This window comes from Erpetoichthys calabaricus, chromosome 1 (assembly GCF_900747795.2).
Source record: "Erpetoichthys calabaricus chromosome 1, fErpCal1.3, whole genome shotgun sequence".
NCBI classification, from domain to species: Eukaryota; Metazoa; Chordata; class Cladistia; order Polypteriformes; family Polypteridae; genus Erpetoichthys; species Erpetoichthys calabaricus.
The window spans coordinates 157292223-157319423 of record NC_041394.2 but is presented as its reverse complement, the minus strand read 5'-3'; the positions used below and the strand labels follow the sequence as shown (position 1 = coordinate 157319423).

General features: G+C 38.3%; 1 protein-coding gene across 2 annotated transcripts in view; it reads right to left on the bottom strand.

Annotated features, from left to right (window-relative positions):
* Positions 1-22695, bottom strand: part of c1h6orf136 (chromosome 1 C6orf136 homolog) — a 48953-nt gene extending 26258 nt beyond the window's left edge. For both annotated transcript variants that reach the window (XM_028807949.2, XM_051920516.1), the window contains exons 1-3: positions 22486-22695; positions 18501-18810; positions 6991-7674 (exon numbers count right to left, since the gene is read on the bottom strand). In XM_028807949.2, the coding sequence (XP_028663782.1) occupies positions 6991-7674; positions 18501-18647 (831 nt within the window). In that variant the 5' untranslated portion in view covers positions 18648-18810; positions 22486-22695. The remainder of the gene's footprint in view (positions 1-6990; positions 7675-18500; positions 18811-22485) is intronic.
* Positions 22696-27201: the final 4506 nt, after the last annotated feature.

Here is a 27201-nt window from a genome sequence, read left to right as displayed (position 1 = left end):
ACCCATTAACAGCTGTGTTTGGTGGACTCCCAGATGGCCTTAAAGTGGAGAAGGACAAACAAACTGTAATTTCCTTTACTACACTACTACCACGTAGACTTATCTTGCACAACTGGAAGAATCCCACCCCATCACTCTTAAGTCAATCGGTAACCAATGTTTTATACTACTTGAAATTGGAAAAAAATCAAATTCTCATTTAGAGGACCTGTTCAAAACCTTTTAAAAATATGGCAGGATCTAATCAATAACATTTTAGAATAAGCTTCCATTTCGGGGAAAAGGATACCTTTCTTATCTTTCTCCTTTTATAGAGTAGCTTTGGTTGCTGGCTCCTCTCTCTTTCTCTTGGGTGGGGGCCAAATTTTGCTTTGATTTGTCTTGACTGTATGGAATGTTATCTGTTTCTAATTAAAATCAATATATAAAAAAAAACATAGAACATAGGTGGAGACACCTGCACATAACAGTGTACAAATGCTTCCTATCCAATCTAACAGAGTTTGAGAGGGTCTGCCAGGAAGTATGGGATAAATCTCCAAATAAAGGAGTGGAAAAATTGTGGTGACATACCCAAGAAGACTACAAGCTGTAATTGCTGCCAAAAGGGATTCTGTACTGAATTAAGGTTCTTAATATTTACATGAATGAGAGATTTTTTTTGATTTCTAAAAACATGTTTTCACTTTTTCATTATAGGTTATTGAGTTTGGATTGATGGACAAATTTATCCATTTAAAATTAAATCTAGACAGTATAGTGTGCAGAATAGGAAAGGCTTTCTGAATCCACTGTATATATAATGTATATAGTAATTTCTGCATCTGGTTGCACCCATTTTTCAAATTAATCATTGTGCCAGAATGTGAGTAAGCCTGTCTGCTAAATCCTTAGTACATTATGGCAGTGGCTTTCAAGTACAATCCTGGAGGACCCCTCTGGCTGCCAGGTTTCAATCCTAACCAATTTCGTCTTTTAAGTGGATTCCCATGTTAATTAAGCGAGATGTTGCTTCCCAGTTTGGATGTTTTTGCATCAATCCAGACTTTACAAACTGGTTAGGCTAAACCTTTAGTGCATGAAGCGGGAATTTAGAAGTAACAATTCTTTTTTGTTTTTTATGTATTTTGCTCTCTTTAGGTTTCTGGGTGTTTATGCAATATTATTTACTAATAAGTGCAAAAGTAAGGAATACTAAATGTGTTGCCCTTTACCCAGTCATCGCCACTTGCCCTAGTGTATGCTATGCTCATCAACAACTGAGTAAAACGTCTAAAGCTATGGGGAAAACAATTAAAATATTTCTTAATTCCTTATAAATGTACAGTAAATGTGTGCACTTTTCTGATTGAAAAATGTGAGAAGAAATAAAAAGAACAGCTATTTAAACAATGAGATCAACTAAAGATAAAAATGACTCATAGATTAGGAAAATGGCTGGAACAATAAGAGGGGGCCCAACGACTGAACTTGGGCCCAACGACTGAACTTAAAGGATAAGTATGGTGTTTTTCAAGTTGAACTTATTTCGTTACAGACATGCGTTTGCCATGTGAAATTGTGTTCCAAAGATAATCGCTTTCTAGAAATTTTAAAAAATATCTTGCTTGCACTGGCACTTTACATTGTGGTCTATGGAGCACAGAGGAAAAGCTTATGAAAAACGTCAATTTTTCAAGCCAAGACATTTGTCAAATATTGATCCATGGGTTGATATCATACACACATTGTAAAATAGTTTATACATGTCATTTTTGAACAAACACCAATATTATGAGATTCAGCCATTTTAAAAGAAGACCAGCTGTGTGTAACAGCTCTAAACTTGCAGTCTTCCACAAAAATCTTTCATCTCCCCCGGTTTAGTTTTCTCCTAACATTCGTGCCATATGTTTGGTTTTGTTTTGATTTCCTTCTGTATTTAAGTAAAAATTTGTAAAATAATAAAAAAATATCCTTACCATGAGAAAAACAGTACCAAATATATCTGAAGAAATCTCTTTGACTTGAAATGCAGTCATCCCTCACCTATCGTGGGGGTTACGTTCCAGAGCCCCCCCGCGATAGGTGAAAATCCGCGAAGTAGCGACCTATATTTATTTTATTATTTATACATATTTTAAGGCTTCATAAACCCTTCCCACACTCTTATAAACCTTTCTCACTCTCTTGTTAACCTTTCCCACACTCTTATAAACACTTCCTATGCTCTTAAACACTTTCTACATTCTTAAACACCGCAGACCAACACTGCACACTGCACACAGCTATCAGACGTCGATGTGTCTGCACTCGCTTTGTGAAGGGGGGCAGCTGAACTCACGCTGAGCAGAAATGGACTTTGTGCTGCTTCTGCCAAAATGCCTGCTTGTCGCTCTGCGCGTTCGGAAGGAGGAGGAGGAGTGGGGGTGTGTGAGGGCTGAACGCACGTTCACTCAAACCCCCCTCCCCGGAGGCGCGGTACGCTCCTGCCACTTCGCATTGTCAAGGGGGTGGGGAGCTGAATGAACGCTAAGGAGAAGTGGACTTTGTGCTGGCTTTGTGCTGCTTGTCGCTCTGCGTGTCAATAATTTAAAAGACTGTACAGCACCTATTTTCCTGTCTCACTGTCTTGTCTTGCGTGAAGTTAAAATGTTTTATAATAGTGAGATGTTACTCATATCCTTAGCCCGACATCCACATATCATATGTGTTAACAAAGTGTGTTTTATAAGTTTACATGTGTTTAAAGCATGTGGGATGGGTATTTTAAGGCTTAAACTATAAAAATGTTTATTTATATGATATTTCTATATCACGGATTTTCTCCTGTTGCTGATGGGTCTGGAACATAACTTCCGTGATAGGCGGGCAATCACGTATTTAAAAACCCGCGAAGTCGTGAATCCGCGAAAAGTGAACCGCGAAGTAGCGAGGGATTACTGTACAGTGCATCTGTAAAGTATTCCCAGCGCATCACTTTTTCCACATTTTATGTTACAGCCTTATTCCAAAATGGATTAAATTCATTTTTTTCCTCAGAATTCTACACACAACACCCCATAATGACAACGTGAAAAAAGTTTACTTGAGGTTTTTGCAAATTTATTAAAAATAAAAAAACTGAGAAATCACATGTACATAAGTATTCACAGCCTTTGCTCAATACTTTGTTGATGCACCTTTGGCAGCAATTACAGCCTCAAGTCTTTTTGAATATGATGCCACAAGCTTGGCACACCTATCCTTGGCCAGTTTCGCCCATTCCTCTTTGCAGCACCTCTCAAGCTCCATCAGGTTGGATGGGAAGCTTCGGTGCACAGCTATTTTAAGATCTCTCCAGAGATGTTCAATCATATTCAAGTCTGGGCTCTGGCTGGGCCACTCAAGGACATTCACAGAGTTGTCTTGAAGCCACTCCTTTGATATTTTGGCTGTGTGCTTAGGGTCGTTGTCCTGCTGAAAGATGAACCGTCGCCCCAGTCTGAGGTCAAGAGCGCTCTGGAGCAGGTTTTCATCCAGGATGTCTCTGTACATTGCTGCAGTCATCTTTCCCTTTATCCTGACTAGTCTCCCAGTTCCTGCCGCTGAAAAACATCCCCACAGAATGATGCTGCCACCACCATGCTTCACTGTAGGGATGGTATTGGCCTGGTGATGAGCGGTGCCTGGTTTCCTCCAAACATGATGCCTGGCATTCAAACCAAAGAGTTCAATCTTTGTCTCATCAGACCAGAGAATTTTCTTTCTCATGGTCTGAGAGTCCTTCAGGTGCCTTTTGGCAAACTCCAGGTGGGCTGCCATGTGCCTTTTACTAAGGAGTGGCTTCCATCTGGCCACTCTACCACACAGGCCTGATTGGTGGATTGCTGCAGAGATGGTTGTCCTTCTGGAAGGTTCTCCTCTCTCCACAGAGGACCTCTGGAGCTCTGACAGAGTGACCATTGGGTTCTTGCTCACCTCCCCAACTAAGGCCCTTCTCCCCCTGCTCAGTTTAGATGGCCGGCCAGCTCTAGGAAGAGTCCTGGTGGTTTCGAACTTCTTCCGCTTACGGATGATGGAGGCCACTGTGCTCATTGGGATCTTCAAAGTAGCAGAAATTTTTCTGTAACCTTCCCCAGATTTGTGCCTCGAGACAATCCTGTCTCAGAGGTCTACAGACAATTCCTTTGACTTCATGCTTGGTTTGTGCTCTGACATAAACTGTCAACTGTGGGACCTTATATAGACAGGTGTGTGCCTTTTCAAATCATGTCCAATCAACTGAATTTACCACAGGTGGACTCCAATTAAGCTGCAAAAACATCTCAAGGATGATCAGGGGAAACAGGATGCACCTGAGCTCAATTTTGAGCTTCATGGCAAAGGCTGTGAATACTTATGTACATGTGCATTCTCAATTTTTTTATTTTTAATAAATTTGCAAAAACCTCAAGTAAACTTTTTTCACGTTGTCATTATGGGGTGTTGTGTGTAGAATTCTGAGGAAAAAAATGAATTTAATCCATTTTGGAATAAGGCTGTAACATAACAAAATGTGGAAAAAGTGATGCGCTGTGATCTGGATGCACTGTATACCAAACTTATCCTTTAAGAACAAATTCACTTCACTTGTGCTCTGTTGCTAGCCAGTTAACTAACAAACTATGCACTGTATGTACGATATCTTAGATCTTCACCTGTCTGGCTGTGAATTGGTTTTGCTAAGGTTTGCATAGTGTGAAATGACTGGAAATTCTGTAAGGTAGTTTTGACTGTACACACATAGACTGAAGTACAAGCCTGCATTCATGTGGAACCCAACATAATTCTCTGCAGCACTGGACGTAATGTTAGTTCAGAAGGAAGGAATGAGTGATTGAGGAATAAAATGTGGGACTGAAATAATTTGAATCTTTAATTGCCCCTTTTTAAGGAAAAAAAATAATGTATCAAGTATATGAATAATTGTAGAGCCCTAACAACACTGTTACATTTATCATAACAATCAAATAACAATTTGTCAGTCCTTGCAAAATTTAGACTAAATACAAACAGTACTTTAAAGAACACTTACATGACATTTTCTCTGGAGTCTTTGCAAAATCCCTTTCCAATCTTTAACACTGGCACTTTGGAAGTATAAAAAACTTAAGACAGAGCATACAGTATAACTTGTAAAATCTTCTTTACATTGTCCACGTAAAAGGACAGAGATAATATTGTAAGTGAGCACAGGTAAGTAACCCACTATTCTAAATATAAAGCAGCTACTGTAAACGTATACAGTGGTGTGAAAAACTATTTGCCCCCTTCCTGATTTCTTATTCTTTTGCATGTTTGTCACACAAAATGTTTCTGATCATCAAACACATTTAACCATTAGTCAAATATAACAGAAGTAAACACAAAATGCAGTTTTTAAATGATGGTTTTTATTATTTAGGGAGAAAAAAAATCCAAACCTACATGGCCCTGTGTGAAAAAGTAATTGCCCCCTTGTTAAAAAATAACCTAACTGTGGTGTATCACACCTGAGTTCAATTTCCGTAGCCACCCCCAGGACTGATTACTGCCACACCTGTTTCAATCAAGAAATCACTTAAATAGGAGCTGCCTGACACAGAGAAGTAGACCAAAAGCACCTTAAAAGCTAGACATCATGCCAAGATCCAAAGAAATTCAGGAACAAATGAGAACAAAAGTAATTGAGATCTATCAGTCTGGTAAAGGTTATAAAGCCATTTCTAAAGCTTTGGGACTCCAGCGAACCACAGTGAGAGCCATTATCCACAAATGGCAAAAACATGGAACAGTGGTGAACCTTCCCAGGAGTGGCCGGCCGACCAAAATTACCCCAAGAGTGCAGAGACGACTCATCCGAGAGGTCACAAAAGACCCCAGGACAACGTCTAAAGAACTGCAGGCCTCACTTGCCTCAATTAAGGTCAGTGTTCACGACTCCACCATAAGAAAGAGACTGGGCAAAAACGGCCTGCATGGCAGATTTCCAAGACGCAAACCACTGTTAAGCAAAAAGAACATTAGGGCTCGTCTCAATTTTGCTAAGAAACATCTCAATGATTGCCAAGACTTTTGGGAAAATACCTTGTGGACTGATGAGACAAAAGTTGAACTTTTTGGAAGGCAATGTCCCGTTACATCTGGCATAAAAGGAACACAGCATTTCAGAAAAAGAACATCATACCAACAGTAAAATATGGTGGTGGTAGTGTGATGGTCTGGGGTTGTTTTGCTGCTTCAGGACCTGGAAGGCTTGCTGTGATAGATGGAACCATGAATTCTACTGTCTACCAAAAAATCCTGAAGGAGAATGTCCGGCCATCTGTTCGTCAACTCAAGCTGAAGCGATCTTGGGTGCTGCAACAGGACAATGACCCAAAACACACCAGCAAATCCACCTCTGAATGGCTGAAGAAAAACAAAATGAAGACTTTGGAGTGGCCTAGTCAAAGTCCTGACCTGAATCCAATTGAGATGCTATGGCATGACCTTAAAAAGGCGGTTCATGCTAGAAAACCCTCAAATAAAGCTGAATTACAACAATTTTGCAAAGATGAGTGGGCCAAAATTCCTCCAGAGCGCTGTAAAAGACTCATTGCAAGTTATCGCAAACGCTTGATTGCAGTTATTGCTGCTAAGGGTGGCCCAACCAGTTATTAGGTTCAGGGGGCAATTACTTTTTCACACAGGGCCATGTAGGTTTGGATTTTTTTTTCTCCCTAAATAATAAAAACCACCATTTACAAACTGCATTTTGTGTTTACTTGTGTTATATTTGACTAATGGTTAAATGTGTTTGATGATCAGAAACATTTTGTGTGACAAACATGCAAAAGAATAAGAAATCAGGAAGGGGGCAAATAGTTTTTCACACCACTGTATGTCTATTTGATAATAAAATTCTCAAAACTAGGCAGACAAAAATGGTTTGGTGATGTCACTATGTTATAGAAAGAATTACTTTATTGAGCACTTACATATGAAAAATATGACTTTTACTTTTCTTACCTCTATCCTCAGCTTATCAAACATGACAGCTAGTTGTTCATCCATGTTTTTCTCATTTTTGCTAGTAGAATCAACACAATTTAAGGGTTGGGTACTCTCAAATATTAGCGATTCCCAGTGGGGATGTGCTTGTAAGTGAGAATATAGAAATCCAGGATGGCACAGACCACAGAAATATTCATTGTTAAATAAAGTACAAGTGTCCAAATAATGTTTATTTGTGTCCTTGGAAGGCATCTTCTTAAACAGTCTTACATCCATCCTAATACCATCCATTTTGTAGTCAATGGCAATTGTGGTAAAATTCAAATTTTTAGAAATCAAACACTCATTCTGCTTGGACTTTCCCACTATATTATTCTTAGCCTGCAAGGGCAGAAGTTCGCTATTGTGGGCAAGTCTTGGGTACTGCATTTCCATCAATGTTTTATGAAAGCGACCTTTGGCTTTATCTGGAATGCAACTCAAAGAATGGATACATTCTTCCTTCTTTAATAATCTCTGATGACAATATTGAACCTGTGGCAAATTCATCCATGTCTGCAATGTTTCATTATTATATTTCTGATAAATGTTCTGGCGCCCAAGTTGGCTGGTGGTTTGATATCGCAAGCAAACTGAAGAAGTCAGAAACCAATTCAAGTTTTGAATGAAAGGAATACATCCACAGCAGTCATCCAAAACCTAAAATAAAAAAAATTAAAAAATCAGTGTCATTATTTTTAATAAAATTGTAAAATACTTGGAATTTCCAACCCCTGCATAACTTCAACTTTGTGACTGATGCTTGAACATTATCCTGAAGAATTTGTTGATACTGGGTTGAATTCATCCGACCCTCGACTTTAACTAGGACCCCAGTCTCTGAACTAGCCACAAAGCATGATGGAACCTCCACCAAATTTGACAGTAGGTAGTAGGTGTTTTGGGCGGCGCGGTGGCGCAGTGGGTAGCGCTGCTGCCTCGCAGTTGGGAGATCTGGGGACCTGGGTTCGATTCCCGGGTCCTCCCTGCGTGGAGTTTGCATGTTCTCCCTGTGTCTGCGTGGGTTTCCTCCGGGCGCTCCGGTTTCCTCCCACATTCCAAAGACATGCAGGTTAGGTGGATTGGCGATTCTAAATTGGCCCTAGTGTGTGCTTGGTGTGTTTGTGTGTGTCCTGCGGTGGGTTGGCACCCTGCCCAGGATTGTTTCCTGCCTTGTGCCCTGTGTTGGCTGGGATTGGCTCCAGCAGACCCCCGTGACCCTGTGTTCGGATTCAGCGGGTTGGAAAATGGATGGATGGATAGTAGGTGTTTTTCTTGGAATGTGGTGTTCTTCTTCCGCCATGCAAAGCGCTTTTTGTTCTGACCAAATAACTCAATTCTTGTCTCATCAGTCCAAAGCACTTTGTTCCAAAATGAATCTGGCTTGTCTAAATGAGCATATGCATACAACAAGCGACTCTGTTTGTGGCGTGAGTGCAGTAAGGGCTTCTTTCTCATCATCCTACCATACAGATGTTCTTTCTGCAAATTGCACTGAATTGTAGAACGATGTACAGTGATCCCTCGCTATATCGCGCTTCGCCTTTCGCGGCTTCACTCTATCGCGGATTTTATATGTAAGCATATTTAAATATATATCGCGGATTTTTTGCTGGTTCGCGGATTTCTGAGGACAATGGGTCTTTTAATTTCTGGTACATGCTTCCTCAGTTGGTTTGCCCAGTTGATTTCATACAAGGGACGCTATTGGCAGATGGCTGAGAAGCTACCCAACTTACTTTCTCTCTCTCTCTCTCTTGCGCTGACGTAGGGGGGTGTGAGCAGGGGGGCTGTTCGCACACCTAGATGATAGGGACGCTCGTCTAAAAATGCTTAAAGATTATCTTCACGTTGCTACCTTCTGTGTGCAGCTGCTTCCTGAAGCGACATGCTGCACTGTGCTTCGCATACTTAAAAGCTCAAAGGGCACGTATTGATTTTTGACTTTGTTTTTCTCTGTCTCTCTCTCTCTCCCTGCTCCTGACGGAGGGGGTGTGAGCTGCTGCCTTCAACAGCTTTGTACCGACGGTGCTTCGCATACTTAAAATAGCCCTATTGATTTGTTTGCTTTTCTCTCTCTGACGCGCACTCCGTTGAAGAGGAAGATATGTTTGCATTCTTTTAATTGTGAGACAGAACTGTCATCTCTGTCTTGTCATGGAGCACAGTTTAAACTTTTGAAAAAGAGACAAATGTTTGTTTGCAGTGTTTGAATAACGTTCCTGTCTCTCTACAACCTCCTGTGTTTCTGCGCAAATCTGTGACCCAAGCATGACAATATAAAAATAACCATATAAACATATGGTTTCTACTTCGCGGATTTTCTTATTTCGCGGGTGGCTCTGGAACGCAACCCCCGCGATGGAGGAGGGATTACTGTACAGATACACCATCTGCAGCAAGATGCTCTTGCAGGTCTTTGGAGGCGATCTGTGGGTTGTCTGTAACCATTCTCACAATCCTGCGCATATGCCGCTCCTGTATTTTTCTTGGCCTGCCAGACCTGGATTCAACAGCAACTGTGCCTGTGGCCTTCCATTTCCTGATTACATTCCTTACAGTTGAAACTGACAGTTTAAACTTCTGAAATAGCTTTTTGTAGCCTTCCCCTAAACCATGATACTGAACAATCTTTGTTTTCAGACCTTTTGAGAGTTGCTTTGAGAATCCCATGCTGTCACTCTTCAGAGGAGAGTGAAAAGGAAGCACAACTTGCACTTGACCACCTTAAATACCTTTTCTCATGATTGGACACACCTGTCCAATTTGGTGTTGCAAGTAATCAGTATTGAGCAGTTACATACATTCAAATCAGCAAAATTACAAGGGTACCCAAATTTTTGCACAGCCAGATTTTCACATTTGATTTAATTTCATACATCTAAATACTGCTTCACTAAAAATCTTTGTTCGGAAAACACCCCAGTACCCAGATGTTCCTAGGAAATGAAAGACATACCACTGTTATCTTTTTTGTTGAAAGTAGAGTAAATTATTATGCAGACTGAGAGGGTTTCCCAAACTTTTTCAAATGACTAATATATATATATATATATATATTTCAGTGTTCAAAACTCACAATACTAAACAGTCCTTGTAACAATATAATAACCATTATACATACTTTTTGTCTGTAGTACTAGGGTGTTGTACCGTATTAGCCATTATGGATGTAATAAGAAGTCAAGCAAAATGATGTCTTTTATTGGCTAACTAAAAAGATTACAATATGCAGGCTTTCGAGGCAACCCAGGCCCCTTCTTCAGGCAAGATGTACATCTGGTGGACTGAGAGTAACAATGCTAAAGTAGCTATGGTATTTTGAATAGTTTGGCTATTCTTAAATTTGTAAACAATATGCAATTATTTTTGGTGTATTTGATAAAGCCCAAATCACGGATATGAATCTAAAAAAGAAAGGGAAACAATACAGAAACAGTAGCACTGCTTTGACACTGGATACCGCCTGTTTGCAAAACGGAGCAGAAACATGTGTATGCATGCTATGAGGCTGCCGTGAAAATGTGCATGGCTTTATGCAAAGTTTAGTTTTATAAATATCGAAGTAAGAATGGAAATGGCAGAGCTCAACATTTTTGTGCATACGCAACATTTATACATGAGGCCCCTGATGTGTACCCACAACCAGTTCCTCCACAGACAGAGTATTTTGTGCAAGTTCCGATATATTGTCATCTGTAAGCTATTGATAGAGTTGTGGTTCTAGCTAAACACCTGTATAATTAATTACCTATGCACTATATATTTTGAACCTTTATTTAGCAGATATTTTTTTGTTTGTAAATATTTGTTGCCATGTCATGTTGCCTATAAACAACAATTTGTTTATAACAAAGTAAATACATTATATTGTAAAGGAATATGACTGTGTGCCATTCTTTGTGAAAAACAAACTTCAGTTGAAAATACCCCTCAATTTTTAAAGTATATTTTAGTTATTATTGCAGTGAAATTTTCCAGCATATGTACTATGATATACCAAGCATATACTGCATCTTCTTTGTTTAATATACGGTGCCCTCCATAATGTTTGGGACAAAGACACATTTTTCATTGATTTACCCTTATGCCCCATAGTTTAAAATCACAAATCAAACAATTCAGACATGATTAAATAGCACACTGCAGAGTGTAGTTAAAGGATATCTGCATACATTTTGGTAACAAAATGACCACTTTTTCTACACACATTTCAGGGCACCACAATGTTTAGGACATAGCAAATGTGGGTATATTAAAGCAGTAATATTAAGTATTTTGTTGCGTATTTCTAGCATGCATTGACTAACTGAAGTCTGTGATTCACAGACATCACCCGGTGCTGGTTATGTTCACAGGTGATTCTCTGCCAAGCCTCTAATGCAGCCATCTTCAACTCCCGATTGTTTTGGGAGCTTCTCCTCTTAAGTTTTGTCTTGAGGATATTGAAGGCATGCTCAACTGGACTGAAATTGGGTGACTGGCTTAACCATCAAGAATTTTCCATTTTTACCTTTGAAAAACCCTTGTGTTGCCTTAGCTGTACGTTTGGGATCCTTATCTCGTTGTAGTATGAAGCGCCGTTCAATTATTTGGGAGGCATTTACTGGAACTTGAGCAGATGTTTCTGTACACCTAGGAATTCAATTGTGCAACTAGTTGCATCATCAATGAAAATAAGTGTGCCAGTACCTGTGACAGCCATACATGCCCAAGTCATAACACCCCCAAAACACCATATGTAAGAGAGGAGGTGGAATGCTTTGGATCTTGGGCAGTTTCTTTTCATTGCCACTCTTTGCTCTTGCAATCACTCTGAGAAAGGTTAATCTTTGCCTCATGTGTCCACAAGACCTTTTTCCACAATTCTGAAGGCTCTATTAAGTACTATTTTACAAACTGTAATCTGGCCATCCTGTTTTTGTGGCTAACTAGTGGTTTGTATGTTGCAGTGCAGCCTCTCTTACTTCTGTTTACATTCTTCTGCTGATTGTAGTCTCTGACATATACACATCTGTCTCCTGAAGACTGCTTCTGATCTGTTGGACAGGCATTTAGGGCTGTTTCTTTACCATAGTGAGGATTCTTCCGTCATCAGCAGTGGAGGTGTTCCTTGGCCTACCAGTACCTTTGTAATTACTGAGATCACCAGTGCATTCTTTCTTCTTAATTCCTGAATCCTCCTGTTCTTGTAGAATGTGGCAGCCTTTCCAAGACTTTTGTATTATGCACTGCTCCATGCACCTGTGTGGCAGGTCATTGTGAGTCAGGCATCAAGTGGCTAGTGAAAATGACCAACATTACGTACTACAAACTGTGCTGAAAAATTCACAAACACTTTGTCAGAATATATTGGAAGGATTAGTCATGGTCAAAGATTTGTTTAATATGGACAAGCCACTAATTCAACATGCTGAAATTTCCCACATCCGTTATAGCTGGTAGGGTGAGCAGCTTTTTGGCTCATTGGTACTAGGGTGGTGCATAGCTTGAATACAGGATTAAACTTTTGGGAGTGTGGTTTCAAATGTGTAGCATGCATTCTCCTATTTGCAGGACACCTTTCTCTTCCTTTTTTTACTGGATGTGTGCACACATTCTGTCGTGGCACTGGAAGGAGCAGTAAGCATCACCACATATGCAAAAGAGGAGATGTAAAGCAGCTTGTGACATTTTAACCTCCTTAGTGTTAGACCCAAGCCTCATTCAGGCCGTGCCAACAGTGTTAAGTCCTGAATGTTACGTGGGCAACTGTATAGGTGTGTCTTACTTAAGTGTCAGGTCCGAACGTTACCTGGGTATATACATATCTTCTCCTAGCCTCATAATGTTGTCTCATAAGATACGTTTTTCAGGAGCCGAAGTGCTGCACACTCTTGACAGTGATAGAAGCAGTGATGTTGAGGAGCCTCTCACTCAAGAATCGCTGTTGAGATGAACCGTTATTCTGAACAGTGTCTGGTAAATGACCATACAGCAAAGCAGATATACCACACAAAAGATGTATTTTGACATTATATATACTATTAGCATCATAATTATTATTCGTCATTATTATTATTTGTATCACTAGGGGGCTTCGTTCGCCAACCCCTTTCAACTCCTGCCTGTGCTTCAAACCGTTGTGAAGAGGGGGGCTGGACGCACCCCCAAGGAGACGCGTCTGCTCCTCCAAAACCACGCTTAAACGGTGATACAATGGGATACAAATAATTATTTTAACTTCCCTTTGCTCGATCAGCTTTTGGCTTGCTGCTGCAGTTTTGCCACGTGATCTGCACTTCACTCACATACCAATTCCCTAACCCCCCATGGGCGCAGTTGTGAAGAGTGTGGCTAAATGCACATCTAGGTGACAGGTTGCTCCTCTGAAACCCCTCTTAAACGGTGATACATTGAGAAACAAATAACAGTTGTTTTTTTTTTACCTCCTCTTTGCTCGATCAGTTACTGGCTTGCTGCTGCTTGTGTTCTGCGTGATCGGCATTTCTGGCTGCGCTTTGACCGTTTAAAAGCCGTTACAGCACCTGTCCTTTTGTCCTCGTTTCGCTTTTCTGTTTTATCTCTGAGTATTATTTTCCTTTTGTTTGTGCTAATGTGGTCTTTTCACTCATTTTTTTGAGCCTTTCGAATTTTCCTTATTCCATTATCTCTTACCTGCTCTGCATGTGTATCGCGGGACTTGCTTACAAAGGTTGTAAGTATGACGTGACGTGCCTGTCTCACGGGATGTGAAAGTGTCTCTCTTCCAAAGTGTCTATCTGTTTCTCTTCTAAAGATCCCATCTTGTCGCAGGAAAAAGTTTCATCCCAAGAGTTTTTTATGTAATGGAAAGATTATATTTTTTTTACACTTCTGACTTTGTACTTTGTGTTTTGCACATTTTACAGAAGAAATATTTAATAAAAATTTCATTTTGGAAGCCAAAAAATAAATTTTTTCTCAAAAAAAACATGTAAAAGTGTTGTAGCTAAGAAGGATAATGCAAAATTGTAAAAACAGTGGTCAGATCAAATAATCACAATCAGGGGCCTCATGCATAACGCCGTGTGTAGAATTCGCACTATAACATGACGTAAGCGCAAAAGCGGAAATGTGCTTACGCACAAAAAAATCCAAATGCATAAATCTGTGCGAACGCCAACTTCCACGTTCTTCTGCTCCATAAATCCTGGTCAGCGTGAAAAGTAACTCATGTGCACAAGCCTGCTTTCCCACCCCAACTCCTCTCAGAATTATGCCTCTTTGAATATGCAAATCAATATAAATAGCCCTTAAGCTCAGCCTTCTGTGAAAAGACAATGGCAAAAGCAAGAGAGGAAAATAGAAGAATTTCAGCGAATACCAAGTGAAGGTATAAACAACAAAAAGAAGTTGATTGAGTGACATAGCATGTCGGAGAAACTCGAAAGCTCAAGTTCACAAAGTCGCACAGTGCCCGAAATAAAAAAGAAGTTGTCACATATCAAAGTCGCTGTGAAAAGGTGAGTCGTAGTCCACCGTCTGAGTGTCATAAGAATGCTTATTAGGGTACAGAGAAAAAAAGGCACACAGTGGGGAAAAAAAGCACGAAATGTCAACTTTAATTTCTAAATTTCCACTTTAATCACGTAGTTTATTTTGTCATTAAAGTAGAACATCTTAAAATCGTTTAATTTACTAGTTTCTCAATCCCATCGTAACTAAAGTACTAACGTACTAACCTCCAATTCCTGTCCTTACTTTTCTCTCTCCAAATACCCAATCGCCACACAATCAGCTCTGTAATAGACGTTAAGCCATCTGTAAGCTTAGAACGCAGATTCTTCAAAATTTTTAAGGAACATTGAAATATCTTCGTAGTACGTGTTTAATTATTCTATCCATCTATCCTTCCAGTGTCGATTCAGCACCAGCAAGAATACAGTGCGAGGCAGGAACAATCCGTGAATGGAGCGCCAGCGGCTTGCTAGCTCAGCGGCACCGTGTCATCATATGTTTAATTATTAACAATATAGATTATTTAAATGAAGTTAAAGTTTTATCTGTATAACATATTTTGCTGCATTTAATCTTAAAAATGATATCATCATCATATGTAAATACACACTTTATAAAGTGGCTCAGGTTGTGCAATATTATAATTGTATCGCAAGTTTACAGTGAGGTAATTGTACTTATAAGTACAAACAGTTCTACAAGGAGCACTTGATGGACTGATTGAGTGCGTTTAGAGTTCTTGGGATGAAACTGTTTCTGAACTGCGAGGTCAGTACAGGAAAAGCTCTGAAGCGTTTGTTATATGAGAACAGTTCAATAGACATTTAGAGTTCTTGGGATGAAACTGTTTCTGAACTGCGAGGTCAGTACAGGAAAAGCTCTGAAGCGTTTGTTATATGAGAACAGTTCAATAGACATTTAGAGTTCTTGGGATGAAACTGTTTCTGAACTGCGAGGTCAGTACAGGAAAAGCTCTGAAGCGTTTGTCATATGAGAACAGTTCAATAGACAGCACGGCTGAGGCAGCGTGTGCTTGATGCTGTATACTGATAATTCTCTTTCCAATCAGCTGCTGTACAGCTGTGATTCACACTCAGATATAGTGATATAAATACTCCGAGTGGTGCAGTGAGAGTAATATGGAAAAAGATGATCCGATGTGGCAACACCTAACGGGAGCAGCTGAAAGAAGAAGGTGCAGTAGGAGTAACAACGCTAAAGCAGTTATGGTATTTGGAATAGTTTGACCATTCTGTGGACCATTATATTGTTACAGATTAATTACAATCAGATGCATTAAACTTATAAACAATATGCGGTTAATTTCAGTGTATTTATAAAGCCGTGTCAGGGATGTGGATCAAAAAAAGAAAGGGTAACCACACAGGAACAGTAGCACTGCTTTGACGCTGGGTGCTGCCAGTCTGCAAAACCAAGCGCAGAACTTACGTACGACAGGGTATGAGCTACCGTGGAAATGTGTGTGGCTTTATGCCAAATATAGGTTTTATACATCACGATTTGAACATGGAAACGTTCTTATGCAATTTTTTTGTGTGTACGCACAGTTTATACATGAGGCCCCAGGTAATTGTGTAATAATTGCCACAGGCCTATGATGAGTTTATAAGAAAACAGTACACTCCACATGTCAGTTAACTTCTAGGCAGTAGGAAGTACCACCCCAATTCAAAAAATGTTAGGAGGCTGTGTAAAATGTAAATAAAAACAGAATGCAATGATTTGCAAATCTCATAAACTCAGATTTTATTCACAACAGAACATAGAAAATACATGACACGTTGAAAGTGAGACATTTTACTATTTCATAAAAAATACTAGGGGGCTACTGGTTTGCTGCTGCTGCCGTGTCACGTGATCTGTATTCCGCACAGCACACTTCTGTCATATCACCTATGTCTATATATTTGATCTCTTTTTGCTTTTACCTTTTCATCATTATCACATTGAATTTTGATTCCGTGTTTGGAATTACATTGTGACAATGCAACGTATAACTGCCCGTGAGTGAATATCGTTTCTTTCTCTCTACAAGAAATGTGCCTGACATAACCACGCAGGACTTTTCCAAATCTCTTTGCATAAGCTCTTGTTATCTTGTGGGACGTGAAAGTGTCTCTGAGACAATCACATCTCTTCTCTTTCTAAGATTTTTTTTTTTAAATAGAGAGATTGCTTCATTTTGAATTTAATGGCAGCAACACATCTCAAAAAAGTTGGGATGGGGGCAACAGAAGGCTATAAAAGTAAGTGATACTAAAAAGAAACAGCTGGAGGAATATTTTGCAACTAATTAGGTTAATTGGTAACATGACTGGGTAGAAGAAGAGTGCCTTAAAGAGGCAGAGTCTTTCAGAAGTAAAGATAGGAAGCTGTTCACCAATCTGCAAAAAACTGCATCTACAAATTGTGGAACAATTTCAGAATAATGTTCCTCAATGTAAAATTGCAAAGACTTTGAATATCTCATCATCTACAGTATGTAACATCATCAAAAGATTCAAGAATCTGGAGAAATCTCTGTGCACACAGAACAAGACCAAACATCAATATTGGATGCCCATGATCTTCAGGCCCTCAGGCTGCACTACATTAAAAACAGGCATGGTTCTGTCATGGAGATCACTGTATGGGCTTAGGACCACTTCCAGAAATCACTGTCTGTGAGCACAATTTGCCATCCCATTCATAAATGCAGGTGAAAGCTCTATCACACAAGTCATATGTAAACATGATCCAGAAATGCCACCATCTTCTCTGGGCCAAAGCTCATTTAAAATGGAGTGAGGCAAACTGGAAAAATGTTCTGTGGTCAGACAAATCATATTTTTCAGGGAAGGCCTTGAATATTTCAGCAAGAAAATGCTAATCTGCATACTGCATCTATTACAACAGAAAGGCTTCATAGTACAAGAATCCAGGTGCTGAAGCTGGCCTTGCTGCAGTCCAGACCTTCCACCAATTGAAAACATGAACCAAACAATACAACAAAAGAACACCCAGGACTGTTGAGCAGCTAGAATCCTATATCAGTCAAGAATGGGACAACATTTCGTGTTGCTGCCATCAAATTAAAAATGACCTTATTCTTTTCTTAAAATGGTACAATTTCTCAGTCTAAACATTTTATATGTTTTCTGTGTTCTATTGTGAATAAAACATTGGCTTATGAGATTTGCAAATCATTGCACTACGTTTTTATTTACATTTTACACCGTGTCCCAACTTTTTTGGAATTGAGGTTTGTAGAAGCCAGAAATTCTAAATCACTAAACAAGTTTTAATTATGTATTGTGAAAACATTAAACAGTAAGGTGTTCACCTTAAAATTGCTGGACTACAACTAACTTGGGTTCAGAGATGTTCACTGCTGGTTACTATTAGTGTTTTTTTCAAATATTTGAAATAGGTAGCTCAGTATTTGCAAGACCAAGTGTTAACGTGTTTCTGTTGTTTATTTCTTTAAAGTGGAGACCTGGAAATTTAGCTTGCACAATGATTCATAAGGGATGTAAAAATTCATCATGCCGTGAACAGCCAATGGAACAGGTTCAGGCCTAATTTTAAAAAAGTCCCTGGACATGAAACACCTGAAGGATATATCTGTGTACTGATATTTTTAATAGCATGTAACATGCAATTGGACAGTTTAAAGCATCTTTAACACTTAACAACATTGCTGAAAAAAATCACTTTTGAAAAGTTAAGAATCCAGAGGTTTCACAGGAAGGTTCATGTTTGACTAGTTGTATTTACTGACTATGATACCAGAAAGTAGAGATATGTGGCATTTTGGTCAGATATGCAAGTAAGAATTTCAATGTAATCTGGATACGTTATAATAAACTTGACCTTTAATATTACCAGTATTCATGTCATATCAGTCATTAGTAAGTAAAAAGGAACAGAACTTTCATTACCAATCTCTATTTTGCAACAGTATGAAAACAGATTAAGTTTTGTGAAGAGGATTCTTAAATACCTACCTTTTTCTGTCTCCAACTATAGTTAAAATGTCCCCTTTTCCGTTTGTTGTAGTTTAGAAGTTGCCTACTAAAACCTCTGTTAAACGTATCCCCTTTACCACCAAGCTTTCCTGTCCAGCCTCGGAGGGTCACAACCTGCAGCGCCATTCACTGGAAAACCCGTCAGCGTTGGCACACAGATTCACAATAAAACCTTAGGTAGAAAATCTGATGTTTTCTCAGTCATTTCCCGGCACAGTGGGCTGGTATAGAGTTAACACAGCTCAAATGCCAGTGAAGAACAAATGGTTCTTTTGTGGGTAAATAAAACCTAAAAGAAAGAAAATAAAACAGGACTTAGTTAGAATTGTTTCAATTATTTACATTTTTCTATTAAGATAATCTAAATGTTTATTCAAAATTTTAAAAAAAGCCTCTATAATAAAGAGTAGAAAACATCTGCTATCACTGTTAGGTCTGCAACATGTGTGTACAGTTTCTAAAAATAAAAATTACCTATTGTAATAAAAATCTAAAAATGAAAGGCTTTTAAACAGATTTAGAATGTATTGTTGCTGTAACTGATTGTACAAAAAGAGGCTAAGGATCTGTGCTGGTACCCAGAAGGTTGCCGGTTCGAATCCCCGTCACTGCCAAAAGAGATCCTACTCTGCTGGGCCCTTGAGCAAGACCCTTAACCTGTAATTGCTCCAGGGGCGCTGTACAATGGCTGACCCTGCGCTCTGACCCCAAGGGGTATGCGAAAATTAACAAAATCCTAACACAAGAAATTGTTTAAGGTGAAATAAAGAAAAAAAACAAAACAAAAAAAAAAAGTGCAGACTACTTTCTGGTGCTTAGTCTGTTGACACAATGTGTCCCAGATTTTTTTTAAACACCATTTACCCTAAATTATTATTTATTTCTAAATATGTCATGTCTAGGATTTCCCAGAAACATCCTGATAGTTTTTAATGATCCATTCCAACCATTTTCAAATCTTGCTTATTCTGAGCAGAGTCACTGGGAAGCTGGGGCCTATCCCCAGCAAGCCATTTAGATAAAAGAAACAACTTTTGTATTGCAGTATTTACTTGTAAGGGTTCAAAACTCTTAAATAATATACTGCATGTAGTCTATTAGACATCCATTTTTGTTTTTCTACAAGGAAATTAAAACCTTGCTCTAGTTTGTGTATTACTCTATAAAACTGTACTAAATATTGTGTTTTAAAATAATATAAAGTGTTATTTATACTTTGAATTGAGGAATGTCTTGTTCACTAATATAAATAAAAATAAAGATAGATTTGCCTATATCAAAAATTAAAGATAGCTTAATATTTTTAAGACTTAATATGCAGGAAAACCACTATGCTCAAGTCAAGCCTACTTATGTACCATTTTAAGCACTATTGCCCATTTCCAAGTAAATCAACAAATAGCAAGCAGTAGTTTATGTCAACTCCATGATCATATTATGTGTTAGAGATTGTTACCTGAATATCATTTGAGATTTAGTTCTAATTTAGAAGACATAAATGACTGAAAGCACATTTCCAAGTTTTCGCTGTACTAATCTGTACATTTGACTGACAAAAAAGTGAGTATACATTTTGGATTCATTGGTAACATTATCAGCAATTTCACAAATTTTAATGGAGAGAACAGTCTAAGAACTATCAACATCCTAAACACATAAATATGCTGGCAAAAAAAGAAAATGTAGATTGAATGGAAAAAACTATGACTGATATCTCTAACTTATGGTATGGCCTGTTTATCAGTGGTTGTTAGTTTTTGAAACTAAAGTATGTCACTAGGAGAAGAAACAACATTGCAGTTTGCCTATAAAGAACAGAAAGATATGTGATAAAGAAATGAATAATTATAGGTGGAGTAATTTTCCAGCAGCATTAGTACCTGCATATTTTAATGATTTCTGAATTCCTGCATTTGAACTAACACACCACTACTGATCTAATTATAGAAAGGTTATTTTAAATGACAATACCTTTATTTAACCAACTTCTAATGACAAAATAGATGCATATTACAAAAACTCTTAGTAGCTATTGAACTACACGGTTTTATACAAAGTACATCACACTGCCAATAAATTGAAATAAACTTTTTAATAGCATTGTCACACAACTGACAGAATCACCAACACAACAAAGGCCAAAAAAGGGGTAAAAAGTTTTCATATTGTGGAAACACCTGAATAAAATTTATCATTGCAAGTATAAAACTTTAACAAGGGTTACAAGATTAGCTAAAGATTGTGGGAGTGAAGGGACCACCAGAGTAGCAAAATAGACATGAAGGAAATAACAGGACCATATTTGACCAATACAGTAAAAAGCATCCTGAAAAAAGCAATCAATGCCACGGATTTCTTATGCTAGGATGAATGGTGCAGCTGGTAAGGCAATTAGCATGTCAAAGAAAGCCAGACAATGCCCCCAACTCAGTGCAGTGGAAGCAGAAAAGGATAGAGACTGACATCTATTTAGTATTGCGATATTATTTTGATTAGGTTACCTTAGGTCTTTTAAAGTGACTTTCCGTACATCAGGAGTTTAAAATTCCACTCCACACCAAAGCATTTTGATCTTTGAGGCAAAAGCACACATTTACTTGAGAGTAGAAAGGTATCAAACAAAAAGGTTAGATGGAGGGAGCATTAGTGTAGACAAAACTGGAAAACCACCACTACTATTACATAGGGTATATTCACTGTGTATTTTGGTTGGCCCAGTGAGGCTCATAGGTGTTTTTTATTTAATTTATTTTACTTACTGAGTGTATCATTGTGTATTCATGGCTCCTTTGTTTGAGTATTCCATAATTTTGTTGAGCAAAACAACGTGAAATTGTATTAAAATAAATAATCAAGTACAGTTGAGACATTAACCAGACATCAATGCTAATTTTATCACCGGCTTTCTATAAGAAAATTTACAAAAAAAAAAAAAATTGTTCCACCTTCAGTGAGTACTTTGTCTGTTCAAAAAGTGTGTGGAAAATGAATTAAACACTACCATTACAAATTGCATCTTAAAGATAAACTCATTTGTTAGACTATATCTTTAACAGTTTTCTTCTCAGAATTTAGTGAATGTTATCAGAGCCTTTAAAACAGAATCTTCTCCACGCCGGTTACTGTGACATTTGCACGGCTGTATCTATTAATAAACCAACAGCATTGCAACTGCATGGTAGCTAGATATTCACCTGTCAAATATAATCCTAAATATTAAACGCATAATGCTTACGTTTCGGAGGATGGGTCTCAGCGTTTTCATATTTTTTACTGTTTTGCATTTGATTGAATATCCGTACATATTAAGCACTCTTAATGTAAACCTCAGATTAATTTTTTATATACATATTATATATTAATAACTACTGTTAAGTATAAAAATGCAACATTTTAAAATATCTCAATAAAGACGTTTTCCATAAAAATACAGGACCAGTAATGAGATTACTCCGGTGTCACATTGGACTAAACATTAAACTTTATTTTGAATAAACCTCTTAGTTTTTCTGTGGCGTATTTAAAATTAAAAACTTGTTATAAGTAACTCTATTACACAAATGGTTTGAGTGTGTAATATCTTCTTCATCCTGTGCCATTCATATTTGTGACGTCTTATCTGGACAGTAAAAAAAGTAAGGATCCTTTCCTAGGACATACTACCTAATCAACACCAATACCTTTCCAAAGCCACTCGGAAATGTTTCATTGCAACTAGTTGGTTGCTAATCAGTCAAACCTATTAAAACCCATGCAATATAGCCGAACACAAACCTACTGTAGAAAAGACTTGACGATTACTATTCTGTTTCGATAAGTTCAGGAATTTGGATTCAAATGTCTAAAGGCAATATGGCTATAAAATGCCATATATATAGACAAATGTATTACTATTAACTATATCCGACCAACAAGAGGAATATAAATGAAATGAAACTCTACATGACACGAATCGATCATTTACCTGATGTGAAGAAAGTTTCTTCAGTGGAACCTAATTCAGTTTTCTTCTGAATCATAAACTGTATGAAGTGCGAAGAAGGTTACGGCAAAATAATGAAAAGGCTAGTTTTTTATTAAAATGTGAGTTAAACGCTAGTTTTACGTGCTTCTGACACTGATGCCTTGAAAACCGGTATTTCACTTGCTGCTATCCCTTTGCCCTTGTCGCGCTTTCATACTACGCACGCGCTTAGATACAGCTCTGAAATCCCGCCCTAAATATAACAAGATGAGGTCCCCATTGGTTGAACTTTATGTCTGTATACGTGCCCACAGGAAAAGGCCCTGACAGGTCCTGTCTGTATCACGCGACACGCATCGTTGACGTTCACGGAAGTTAAATAAATGAGAGTTGAGTGAAAGATACAGAAAAAGTTGAGACGGTAGGCGTTTTCCTTATGTTTTAAGCAAAAAATTAGAAAAGCATTTAAATGTAGAATTACGTTTTTGCGTTTTCCTTATGTTTTAAGCAAAAATTAGAAAAGCATTTAAATGTAGAATGAAGTTTTTTACGTTTCACTTTGTGATAATTTATCACTTGCATGAAATGCGGGTTAAAATTTGTTAAAATTCATCTGAATTTTGATTCAACCTCTCCTCAAAATTTCAACTTTGTGACTGATGCTTGAACATTATCCTGAAGAATTTTTTTGATATTGGGTTGAATTCATCTGACCCTCGACTTTAACAAGGGCCCCAGTCCCTGAACTAGCCACACAGCCCCACAGCATGATGGAACCTCCACCAAATTTGACAATAGGTAGCAGGTGTTTTTCATGGAATGTGGTGTACTTCTTCCACCGTGCAAAGCACTTTTTGTTCTGACCAAATAACTCAATTTTTGTCTCATCAGTCCAAAGCACTTTGTTCCAAAATGAATCTGGCTTGTCTAAATTAGCATTTTCATACAACAAGAGACTCTGTTTGTGGCGTGAGTGCAGAAAGGGCTTCTTTCTCATCACCCTGCCATACAGATGTTCTTTATGCAAATTGAGCTGAATTGTAGAACCATATACAGATACACCATCTGCAGCAAGATGTTCTTGCAGGTCTTTGGAGGTGATCTGTGGGTTGTCTGTAACCATTCTCACAATCCTGCACATATGCCGCTCCTGTATTTTTCTTGTCCTGCCAAACCTGGGTTTAACAACAACTGTGCCTGTGGCCTTCCATTGCCTGATTACATTCCTTACAGTTGAAACTGACAGTTTGAACCTCTGAGATAGCTTTTTGTAGCCTTCCCCTAAACAATGATACTGAACAATCTTTGTTTTCAGATCTTTTGAGAGTTGCTTTGAGGATCCCATGCTGTCACTCTTCAGAGGAGAGTCAAAGGGAAGCACAACTTGCAACTGCCCACCTTAAATGCCTTTTCTCATGACTGGACACACCTGTCTATGAAGGCAAAACGAGCTAATCCAACCAATTTGGTGTTGCCAGTTATCAGTATTGATCAGTTACATTCATTCAAATCAGCAAAATTACAAGGGTACCCAAATTTTTGCACAGCCAGTTTTTCACATTTGATTTAATTTCATACAACTAAATACTGCTTTACTAAAAATCTTTGTTCGGGAAACACCCCAGTACTCAGATGTTCCTAGGATATGAAAGACATACCACTGTTATCTTTTTTGTTGAAAGTAGAGTAAATTATGCAGGCTGAGAGGGGTTCCCAAACTTTTTCATATGTATACAGTTAGGGAAATAAATGAAAAGTTCAAATTAACTGAAACCGTTACCCGCTTGCCTGGAAGAGGACTTGCTTATTTCTCCTTCATACACAGTGAGCAGGATGATAAGAGAGGTAAAAAGGTAAATCCCCAAAGATCAACATTCAAAGACAAAGTTAGCGTCTTGGGATCACCAAATTTCCACACCTATGAGTGCACAAGAGAGGACCTACTACTGTGGGTGATCTGGAGAAATTTTGTAAAGAGGAATGGTTACAGATTCCCTGCTCTATATTCTCCAACCTTAGATATTATAGGAGAAGACTCACTTCTGTTTTATTGGCAAAGGGACGTTGTACAAAGTATTAAATACAGGTGTGCAATAATCGTGGCACATATTGAGATGTTGAAAATAATTATATAATGATAGGATGTTTTTTTTCTCAGAATAAATTTACTTCAGTTAAAGATTGGAATCTCTCATTTTTTTCACTGTGATAATAAGGCAATTCATCACAATGTAATTTTCTAATAACCCATTTTAGTCATTTTTACCAGGGTTGCCAATAATTGTGGAGGGGACTGTATACTCTCCCTCCCTCTCTCTCTCTCTCATATATATATATAGATAGATAGATAGATAGATAGATAGATACTTTTTTAATCGCAAGGGGAAATTCACATACTCCAGCAGCACCTTACTGATACAAAAAACGATATTAAATTAAAGATTGATAATAATGCAGGTAAAAACAGACAATAACTTTATATAATGTTAACGTTTACCCCCCCGGGTGGAATTGAAGAGTCGCATAGTTTGGGGGAGGAATGATCTTCTCAGTCTGTCAGTGGAGCAGGACAGTGACAGCAGTCTGTCGCTGAAGCTGCTCTTCTTTCTAGAGATGACACTGTTTAGTGGATGCAGTGGATTTTCCATAATTGATAGGAGCCTGCTGAGCGCCCGTTGCACATATATATATGTATATATACAGTGCATCCGGAAAGTATTCACAGCGCATCACTTTTTCCACAATTTGTTATGTTAGTCTTATTCCAAAATGGATTAAATTAATTTTTTTCCTCAGAATTCTACACACAACACCCCATAATGACAACGTGAGGTTATCTACTACTTCACATGTAAAGACCTCAGAAAAATACAAGTTTAGAGCATTCGCTATTTCATGGTATGTATTTTTTAATTCCCTTTTACTATTCCTGACACACTTCACCTCCTTCTTGACTGTTCTTTTACTACTAAAATTCTGAAAGAATCTCTTTGGGTCATCTTTTTCCTTATCTGCTAAGGTATATTCCTCTGTAACTGTCTTTTAGTCTCCCTAATAACTTTCTTAGTGGTTACCCTCATGTTCTCATATGCCCTATGATTCACAGTTATTAGTCTTATATGCCTTATGCAGCTGTTTTTTCCATTGCAGCTTCTTTTTTAACTTGTTACTAACCCATTGTGACTTTTTTTTAATTTCCTACTAATTCCAAGTTTAGGTGTGTGCCTGTCCTGCATTACATGTAAAATGTTTTTTAAACCTGTTCCACTGCTCCTCGACTGTCTCCATACTTAAAAGCATATACCTGTCTATCCTCCTTAGATTTTGCTGCATTTGCTCAAAATTTGCCCTACCAAAGTTAAACATCGTATTCCTCCCCCATCAGAGATTCATCCACTGCAGGTCCAGCCGGAATATCCAAGCTGACAGTTAGAAAATAATAAACTCCATCTGGTCCAGTTCTCGACGTCCTCCATGTAATTTAGGCAGAGTTGCTGACCACAGTGTGTTAGCCAGCCTAGCCCGGTCGGCTAACACCGTGGCTAAATGCGAGAACGCCGTTGTCAACTTCGGTCTTCTGAACATCCGCTTACTTACGAGCAAGGGGCCTCTCATCCACGATCTCTTCACTGATCGTAAGTTTGACTTTTTCTGTCTAACCGAGACATGGTAACAACCTCATGACTTTTCCCAACTTAATGAATCCACTCCCCCGGGGTTTGTTTACATCTCTCAACCCCGTGGCTCTGGCCAGGGAGGAGGTCTGGTGTTAAAATATCGAGAGAAGTGGAAAGTCCTGCCATTGTCTGTTCCTGCCTTCAGTTCTTTTGAATCTCTTGTGTGTCAATTAACTGGACCTATTCCTACTATTATTGCAACTGTTTACCGGCCTCTTAAATCAAATAATGACTTTTCTGAACGACTTTGCTGTTTTTCTTACACACCTATCTACTGTTTCATCAAACATAATACTTCTGGGGGATTTCAGTATACATATGGATAATATCAATGTCCCTATTACTAGAGACTTTACATCCTGCCTTGACAGTTTTGGATTCCAGCAGCATGCTGATGTTCCCACTCATTCCTAAGGACATATCTTGGACTTGATTTGCTGTTCTGGAGTTACCCCGCTTGATTGTACTGCAGATGAACTCCCCATAACTGATCATTTTCTTATTTCATTCAATGTTAAACTTGCACTTTCCAATACTAAGCTTTCCTGTCTAATGTCTTTCCGTACTATTAAGAATATTAACTTAGACTCTCTTTCCTCTAGTATTGATTCCCTTATGGACATTCATAACTTATACACTCCTGAAGAACTGGTCTCATACTGTAACACTAGACTTAATGGTATTCTTAACTCTGTCGCTCCATTAAAAATTAGATCTGTTTCTTTCTCCTTTTCTGCTCCCTGGTTCACGCCTGAACTTCGGCTTTTGAAAGCCAAAGGCCGGCAACTTGAACGTTTGTATAGAAAAACTGGACTCTTTGTTCACAAAGAGATGTACAAAAACCATATACTTTATTACAATGACTGTATTACCCAAACTAAATCTGTTATACTCAAATTATTTCTTTCAATGAAGGCAACACCAAGTCATTGTTTTCACTGCTTAATAATATCACACAACCCCCAGATTCTTTACTTCTCACCTTTACTCAACTGATTTTTGCAATTCCCTTATGTCCTTTTTTTAATGAAAAAATCCA